At 51.8% G+C, this 9,278-nt stretch overlaps 1 protein-coding gene across 1 annotated transcript; it reads left to right on the top strand.

Annotated features, from left to right (window-relative positions):
* The first annotated feature begins 3,165 nt into the window (after positions 1 to 3,165).
* LOC123448358 (vacuolar protein sorting-associated protein 26A-like) lies at positions 3,166 to 9,050 on the top strand. The gene is made up of 11 exons (XM_045125206.1): positions 3,166 to 3,353; positions 3,487 to 3,561; positions 3,656 to 3,730; positions 3,824 to 3,896; positions 5,984 to 6,028; positions 6,451 to 6,562; positions 6,775 to 6,841; positions 7,105 to 7,149; positions 7,990 to 8,045; positions 8,147 to 8,322; positions 8,502 to 9,050. The coding sequence occupies exons 1-11, from the start codon at positions 3,351 to 3,353 to the stop codon at positions 8,687 to 8,689; spliced, it is 915 nt and encodes a 304-aa protein (XP_044981141.1). The 5' UTR covers positions 3,166 to 3,350; the 3' UTR covers positions 8,690 to 9,050.
* The last annotated feature ends 228 nt before the right edge of the window (positions 9,051 to 9,278 follow it).

Here is a 9,278-nt window from a genome sequence, read left to right as displayed (position 1 = left end):
GTTTCTTGTAGGCACACCAGGTTCACCTTGGCTGCGTACACAAACTCCCTAACCGCCACCCTCTTCGCAGGACAATTCAGCCCGCGCACATTCCAACATAGGATTTGCGGATTTATATCCATAAAGAAAGAAGAAAAAGACTCCAAAACCTGCCAAGAGCTCAATGGGCACGCACCGCCGAGGCCGAGCCCTTCTCCAGAACACCCATGGGCGGCACCTCTTTACCAAAGAGTGCCGGGATGACCCGAACATGTTGATCCCGTAGAGGCGAGTCGAAGATGTTCTGCAGCTCGCTAACAACCATGTCATCCACGTCCAAGTCATCCGGTACGAGCCCCAACGCTCTCATGGGAACATTCTCTGCCTGGATGGCCCTGCTGCTCTTATGCTCCAAAAGCTTCTTGCTGTCGCGGGTGCAACGGCGTGGGGTGAAAGGCTCTGCCTCCGCTCGAAGGTTGGAAGCTTGGACTTCCTTGAGAAGGGGTGGGGCCAACTTCTTCATAAGGCTGGAGCAGAACCATTTGAGCTTAGTGTAGGCAACAGATTCCTGGGCGGACATGCCATCGAGCCCAGGAGAGTGGGAGATCGGCATGTCCGAGACCTCTCCAAGGGGCTGCCTGGGTGGCAGCACGTCGTCGTGCATGGCCTCGAAAAGGAGCAGCCTCAATGATTGGGCCATTCAGCGTCGGGATCAACACCGCATTCTCTGGTAGGCCAGCATCCGATCCCCCATGCACCCCAACCTTCGAGCGACACGCGTCCGCCTCAGAGTCCCTGCCAGCCAAGGGAATAACTTGATCGGAACCCAAGATTGGGATCAGAGCTGGCGCGGGATTCTCTGCCTCATACAGAACACCAACCTCCATGGCCACAAGCGGGGCACACGTATCCAGCTGCAGCCCAGATCCGGTAGGAACAGTGTCCATCACTTCCCCACGCTCCGGCACAGGCTGAGCCACCTCTTGATCCTTTGAGACCGTGGGGACAACGCCCACATGTGTGTCAGTCAAAGGAGACTCCTTGCCCACCTGATCCTCCGCGATCACCATACCTGGCACCTGCCCCAAAGCGGCAAGGCCCACATGATCTCCTGCACGGGCTGTCACGGACTCGACAGCGCATGTCTCCGCCTCCTCAATGATTGGCGCGACACCAGATCCCACCACCAGGCACATGCCCTAATCCTGCTCCAAAGAGGCAACCACCACCAACTCCTCCGAAGGACTGCACGCCAGGACAACCACAGTCTCCAAGACAGGGACATGTGGTGATATGACTGGCAGACTCCCAATGGGAGGCTCCACAGCGGCAGCGCGGCCCGCGGGACCCGGCCCAGGGGAGGGGTCCATGGGCGGCAGCCGCCAGCTGGACGACCCCACTCTACCCACCATGGCTTGCACGTAGGACCGACCCACTCCCGCACTGGCGGCATCGCCGCCCGCCCGCACGGGGCCACGGATGTCGCGCACGCCCCTCGTCCAAGGAAGGACCTGCAGTTTGCCGCCGGTGAACGAGTCATCGGAGTCATCCGACAGCCCACTCTGACCACTCCCATCCGAGCAAAGCGTCCGATGCCAATTCTCCGGCGGCGTGAAATCTCTCATGCGCCCAATGTGCACAAGGGTGGGGTACTCCAACAACCGACTACAAGCCTGGCGGCGAGCCACCGGCAACTCGACCTCCTCGACCGGCTCCGGAATCCAGAGTCGCTTCTCAACAGGAACGAGGTGTGGATCACGGCACCAAGCCCGAAGCTTGAACAACGACAAGTCCTCCCGACTGGCTGTCTCCGGCGCAAGGCTGATGATGTCGCACCACGACCCCAGGATTTTGGCCGCCGTCTCGCATTCCCAAGCATGGGACGGAATGCCCTCGATCATGATGTCCACCAGCACCCTCTTCACCCTGGCAGTGGCCTGGGCTTGACTGAGCCAAAGCCGAAAGAAAAGCTCGAACCCCTGGTGCTCCACCGAGCCGACATCCGTGGCGATGTCGCGGAACTCAGCGGTGGCGAAAACGATCAGAAAGTCCTCTGGATGGAAACAATGCACCGAAAAAGCGTGCCTTGGAATGCTGAGCTGTGCCACGATGGCCTCTGCCGCCTCCACGCAGGAAACCGACGGCCTCGCGCCTCCAACGTACGCCACTGTAACCAGCCTGAGTCTGGCCTCCATGTTGTCCATGACCGGAGAGCGACTGAGGACGCAGATGTTGTCACCCGGCGCCACCACCAGCAGCATAGGAGGCACGAGGCGCGCCACAGGGACACTTGGTGAGAACCGTGCCAGCGGCGACGGCATCGCGTTCTTCCAAGGGTCCAGCAGAACACGCCAAGAACCAAACGCCGGCGGGACCCGGTCTCCATCCGTGCAACTTTAGCCGTGGCGGCCCGGCGTAGCTCCTCGACCGGGGTGAGGCTGCGGGGCCTCTTGCACTGGCCGAATGAATGCCCCTCCAGGTTGCAGCGGATGCAAAGCGGCGCAAAGGTGCAGTCTTGCTTGCGGTGGCCGGCCCTGAAACATTGATGGCACGTGGACTGACTGGGCTCCGAGGAAGAGGAAGAAGGCGGACGGGGCGGTCCCTTGGGGCGCCGCTGCGCCTTGCGCCGCCGCCACAGAGCCTTGCGGGAGGCCTTGGCCCGGTTCCAGTTGGCCGCCTGCCCGGCATCCGCTGGCCCAGGCGCTGGCACCCTGACCGACGCGGGGCCATCCGAGGAGGAGCGGGCGCACGGGGATCCCCACAGGCCCAGGCCAGAGACCAGAGGGCGGGGACGAGACGGACTCCGGCCCCCAGATCTGGCCGTTCATACTCATCATCTCAGATACTATTTGCATACTCTCTATATGGTCGCATGTCTTCTCTTATAATTGCTATGGTAGTCATGATTTATCTACTATTTCTGCTAGTAAAATTACATGATAAATAGCTCATATTTCCAACACTTTTATCCGCCGGCCAACCCTTAGAGTTACCCATTCCTTTTTTTTTTTTTGGAAAAAGAGATAATGCCCAGATCTCTTAGAGACAGGCAAATCAAAGAAAGAAACTGCCAGGCATATCAGTACAGAAACAGGCCTTCCGTCCCGATTGATCCAATGGACGGCTGCGATTTGTTCAGGTCCACCAGGTGGACGTTCCTAAACGCATCGCGAGTTCCATACCCAGCACAGTAGATGCCAGCAGAGCAGCCCATCCAACTCTCTCTTCCTCTCTCCTGAAGCCCGACCCGGCAGTTGACGTCCAGCTCCAACAACACCGTTGATCCCCTCCTCCGGCGCCGGCGTCCTTTCTCGGCTATCGCCCCCCGCGTCGCCCTCCACATCCACCTTGTTTTCTGCTCCGACGCAGCCATGGTAACCAACGCGATCACGGCTGATCTTGACCACCTCGCTAGTACTTACCTTGTTTGTTCCCCCCGAATTGGGGCATCTTTACCACCTAAGATCACACTAGATCCCACTCTGATTTCCGCTTTTTTTCCCATAGAATTACATCATCGGCGCATTCAAGCCGCCCTGCGACATCTTCGTGACCTTTTCCGATGAGAGGTGCCGGAAGCAGGTGCGGCGGTCCCTTCAGCTGCACGTTCTTTGTGTTCAGGAGAGGTCGTTGGGGTTCTTGGACTCATTCTCAGTCTTTTGATTCTTAATCGCAGGTTGCAGTCAAGAAGGATAATGGGAAGACGGCGATGGTGCCGGCGTTCCAGAGCCTGGAGACCATAGCCGGAGAGGTACTGACGGTGGTGTTCCTTGTTTGCTGTGTGTTTTTGGTCTAGTGTGTGAGGTCGACTGTTGGCATGGATTCGTGATTAAATGGTTTGCAGGTATCAATAGCGCCTGTTCCTGGTAAAAGGATTGAGCACATGGGTGTTAAGATTGAGCTGCTTGGTCAGATAGGTAAAGTTTATGCTGCTCCCTCAAATGCTTCCGTGATGTGATTAGGTTGAGTGCTCTGGTGTAGGTAGAAATTGATCTGTAGGTTGCTGTGTTACTTTGTTAGAATTTAAGCATACTTATTCTTCCAGAAGATTTCTGACTGCACTATTTGTTTGTAAATGCTATTCTGGAATTTCATTACCATGAGAAATTATAGGATTTCAAAAAGGGCAGTCTGGTGCATGTAGCTCCCGCTTGCGCAGGGTCCGGGGAAGGGTCCGACCACTTTGGGTCTATTGTATGGAGCCTTTCCCTGCATTTCTGCAAGAGGCTGTTTTCAGGACTTGAACCCATGACCTCATGGTCCCAAGGCAGCGGCTTTACCACTGCGCCAAGGCTCCCCTTCATTTCATTGCTGGGAAACCGCAAAAAATATTTTTCCTGAGCACCAATCGCACTTTTGTTTATCTCTATCCACTCATAAACTACTTTCAACACTTCAAGTCTTTTTTCGCGAATACGCAAAGCTTGTGTATCATTTCATTGATAGAAGGAATAGAATGAGTACAGACGGGGTACATCACATGACACGAATGCAGGCAGGCGTGAACATGGTGCCGGGAGCAGAGAAACAAGGGATGCTCGTCCCGAACAAGGGATACAACACAACTAGACCTACCAAGCCTAAACCAAGAGCGGCAACGCCGAATCAGCAAGGATACCAGCATCGCGAGAGCCAAAATCAGGGACACCGCGAGCGAGCAAGATAGCGCCTTCAAGAAGGAAGACGACGTCGAGACGCCATCGCCATCCGGTTCGGAAGACCTAGGGTTTCCCCTGAGCTCGAGGAGGGGCTCAGCCGAGGGCCTTGACAACGCCTCCAAGAAGGGAACGACATCCGCAGATGCCGCCGCTGCCAGCACCAGCAAGTCGGGCAGGGATTTCGCCCCGGCCGGAGGCTAAGCAATCCCGTAGCCATCGAATCTGGAGTCGAAGATGAGGAAGCTAGCATTAGTCGGAGCCGCCAAGTCTTGGCGGGGCTGCACCTTCCCTCGGAGGGTGGCACCGTCTTCGGGCTTACGAGCATTTGATCTGAAAAAAGGGGGAGTCTTTGAGATGTACAAGGCAGGGCTGACAGCGGAGCAAACCACTAGGAGGGTGGGGCGACGATGATCAGCAACGCCGACAAGCTAGGTATGGAGGGACGCAGATCCGGGTTGCCGTGGCCATATCCGTCGGGACATCGGTGAGCCAAGCGAGCCGGAAAGGAAGCAACTGCTGGGTCACCGAGGGCGGAGCCGTCTGGCAGAAGGCATCGGCAGTCATGGGTACCAAAGAGACGTGGGCCCGAGGTCGCCGAGGCCGGAGCAGCGCCAGCAAGCACCCGCCTTCAGGAGCACTGTGACTGCACAAGCACTGTAACCTCGTTGCCTCCACGTGTTGGCCATCACCGTGGCTCAGGAAGGGAGGAATGGCTGCCGGAAACGGGGTCCGCGTGCACAGAAGCAGGCTATGACCAACCCCGCGACCGGCCGCAGGTCTCGTGCCCATCCCATGGGCAAAAGCAGCACCATCAGGGCTGGTCCGCGCCGCGGAAGGGGGAATGGGCGGACTGCAGGGGGAGGACGCGGAGGCCGTCGCCAAGCACGCCGTGGAAGGGGGGATGGGCGGACTGCTGGGGGAGGACGCGGAGGCCGGCGCCAAGCACGCCGCGCCTGACGCCGGACCGACAGGAGTTTGCAGGGGAGGGAGGGCGCGGGGTGGGGCACGGCCTCGCCAGCCGGCCCTTCGCCGGCGGCGCAGCGGAGGCGGGCTGATGGGGAGCTTCCCGTCGACGGCGGCTGGTGGATCTCAGGGTGGGGGGGGGGGGATGCGCGAGGGGGATGGATCCGCCCCACCGCCGCCATCCCGGGGCATGGCACGGCTTCGCCGGCCGACAGGGCGGTGGTGCGGCGTGAGGGGGCGGAGGGAGGGGCTTCCTGCGACGACGGCTGGGGTTTCCCCATGTCGCCAGAGGAGGGGGGGAGGGGGGTGGGCACGGTCTCGACAGTAACACTTCAGGACTTGCTAGTTATTAACATTATTGTCTGCAATTGTTTTTATTACAGAGTTGTATTTCGACAGAGGCAACTTCTACGACTTCACTTCATTGGGTAAGTAGGTTCTCTCTTGAAGTAATTTACAGCACCATTGTACAGTAGGACAATAACCTTCCTGCAGAGATAGCCTTTGTGCTGTACACAATTTCTATTTTTATTGCTGTCTGTTCCCTCTCTTTTCTTTTGCTGGCACGCTTTGAATCTTGTTAGCCTTTAGAAACACATTGTTTACTAATCCCAAAATTAATCTTCAAAATTGCTCTGATACTGCCCCTTATGAACAAAATTTGCTATTCTCATTGTACTTGTTATGTGTATTCTGCCCATTAAAGTAGAGAATTATAATTAAATGAACAGTGTACATTTGTTTGGCCCTCAGATGATGTATAGCTTACCGCTGCTCGATCTAAGTTACCTACCTTATTGTTTTCAGAAGTCCATCTCATCACCTGATGTGCCTTTTTCTGTACATGCAGTGCGTGAGTTAGATGTTCCTGGTGAAATATATGAAAGAAAGACATATCCATTTGAGTTCTCTACTGTTGAAATGCCATATGAGTCATACAATGGAACAAATGTCAGACTGAGGTAAGAAAGAAATCTACTCCCTCTGTCCCATAATATAAGATGTTATTACAACCAGTATGAGTATATTGGTTGTAATAACAGCTTATATTATGGGACGGAGGGAGTAATATAATTGCATCATGCTTTGCAAGGATAGTGTGCATAGTGTGCAGCATCGAAAACTAAATTAACACCATCTCTGAAGGCTGGATGCGTACTTGTTATGCTTGCAGGTACATCCTGAAAGTGACGATTGGTAGAAACTATGTTGGCAATATTGTGGAATGTCGGGATTTCTGTGTAAGTCTATAAACTTCATCTCATGGATCTTCGATGTGTCTGTCACTGTAACTTTGTTTGGTCCAATTTGACCGCCAACATTCTAATTCTGACTATCTTATGGAAAATTGAGTATAAGAATGTCCCCTGATATATTACTCTCATGTGTTCCACCCTATTTTGAGTTGTTCTTTTGATTACAAGGAAATACATATCAGGTTTTAGTATTTGATGTTTTCTGTGGATTATTTAGTGTTCAATGTTCTTTAATGTTTTCTCTTCAGGTAAGGAACTATTCTCCGCTTCCTTCGATCAATAACAGCATCAAGGTTAGTCCTAGTAACTGGATGTGTTAACTTATTCTCAAGTTTATAATTTAAACTGATTCGATTGTTTGTTGGACTAAGTGATATGCTTGGAGTAGGTCAATTATGGGCTTATCGCTTGGTCATGGTCTATTTACCCATTAACATTATCATGGCGTTACTTGTTCAAATTATCTCGGTGTGCCGTTTAATCAAGTTTTGAAATAAAACTTGTAATAATAATACTACCTCCGTTCGGAAATACTTGATGTGGTTTTAGTTCAAATTTGAACTAAAACCACGTCAAGTATTTCCGAACGAAGGGCGTAGCTTAAAGAATGGAAGGATGTCACATACTATCTTACCTGGTGAAATACTGGAAATGATGGTAGCACCAGTTCAATATCATTTTTGAAGTCACAGCGAGCACTGTCCAATAACAATGACATTGATCTTCTTGAAATAAATTGTTAGCAGGCAGCAGTACGTATCAAGTAAGGGGTAACAATGGAACTACTAGTGTGGAACAGTGAGCACTGTCCACTCAGACTCAAATGCTCATGTTCCTCATGTTGATGGTTTTTTGATCTACTAAAAGTTTACTTGTGTTTTTCAAATTTTCATGGTGTTGCTCTAACAAGCTGGTTTCTGTAGTACTTTGTCGATCTACTTTCGTCAAATGCAACATCTAATTTTAGTTTACATGCATCGGTTCCGCCTATATTCTTTCAGATGGCAATGAACTAGCCACTTCTCGATAACCTTGTTGGCTTCTAGTGTAACTTGTGGTGTTCAGACCTCAGAGTACTGGAGTTAACGTACTCAGCTTGTACTGTGATTACTAAAACTGATCACTGCTTTCAGATGGAAGTTGGAATTGAAGATTGTCTGCATATTGAGTTTGAGTACAGCAAAAGCAAGTAAGCTCAGTACCATATGCCAGTCTGGCAGTATGTTCTTTTATCACCCAATTTAGCACAATCAGAGTATTGATCATCTTCTGGATCATTGCTTTATTCAGGTACCATCTCAAGGATGTCATTGTAGGAAAGATCTATTTTCTTCTAGTCAGAATAAAGATAAAAAACATGGAGCTTGAGATTCGCCGCCGGGAATCAACAGGATCAGGTCCTAACACATATGTTGAGACTGAGACACTTGCTAAATTTGAGCTGATGGATGGTGCCCCAGTCAGAGGTATGTTACACATTTTTTCTACTGTACCTTTCTAGGGTTGCTTCTAGGTTAGCTCCAAATCTTTGAGGTTCGAAGTACATATATACCTCAAGTAGTGGCCATTGAGGTATCATGAACTCATACTTATCAAATACGTTGTCCATACTGTGTACTGAGTTCACTGAACAACCATTTCACAGGAGAATCTATTCCAGTAAGGCTGTTCTTGACTCCATACGAGCTAACCCCGACTTACCGCAACATAAACAACAAGTTCAGTGTCAAGTACTACCTCAACCTGGTCCTTGTGGACGAGGAAGACCGGAGATACTTCAAGCAGCAAGAGATAAACATGTTCCGCCTTGACGAAATTCCACAGCCTTCATAGACTCCTGCTGCTCGGAACCTGGCCTGAATCGTGTGTTGCAAGAGTTAGCAATTTGGCATCCTGCTATGCTGTATATAACTCTCCAGGAGAGCATGCAGTGCAGTTCCAATGTACCGTGCGCTGTCTGGTTACGCCTTTTCCATAGCAATCTGGTTTGGATACAATCACTGAAATGCTGGATTGCGGACTTTTGACCATTTTCATTTTCCGTCCTCTTGTGAGACATTTTTTTTCCTCCTTAGACGCTTGTCAAGCATCTTGAGATAACCAATTGTATTTGATATTTGCTTCATGTTGTTTAGATCGTTCAGGCTATCGACGCTCAAGCCATTTTCATGTGGTTTGGAGTCAGCAGATTTTATCGTTCTGCGTCACAACTCCCTGCGATACTTTTTTGTTCAATTTGCGAGAGAAGTACGTATTACCCCCACAGAGCATACGGCAACCCTACGGAATGACCAATATCCATGAGGCCATGACACGGGTAGTAAGGCCAACACCAATGGCCGCGTCCGTTCATTTTTCTGTCCCCAAATAAGGCCAAATTTGAGCCGGTTTGCATTGGCGCTAACGTCGAAGCAGAGAGGGC

The sequence above is a fragment of the Hordeum vulgare genome, chromosome 4H (assembly GCF_904849725.1).
Source record: "Hordeum vulgare subsp. vulgare chromosome 4H, MorexV3_pseudomolecules_assembly, whole genome shotgun sequence".
NCBI lineage: Eukaryota > Viridiplantae > Streptophyta > Magnoliopsida > Poales > Poaceae > Hordeum > Hordeum vulgare.
This window is presented reverse-complemented; position numbering and strand designations above follow the sequence as displayed.

Excerpts from the sequence above, each read along its gene's own strand:
- LOC123448358 (XM_045125206.1), top strand. Across the intron at positions 3,731-3,823 it reads TGGAGACCATAGCCGGAGAG|GTATCAATAGCGCCTGTTCC; the intron begins GTACTGACGGTG and ends AATGGTTTGCAG. Across the intron at positions 6,842-7,104 it reads TGGAATGTCGGGATTTCTGT|GTAAGGAACTATTCTCCGCT; the intron begins GTAAGTCTATAA and ends TTTTCTCTTCAG.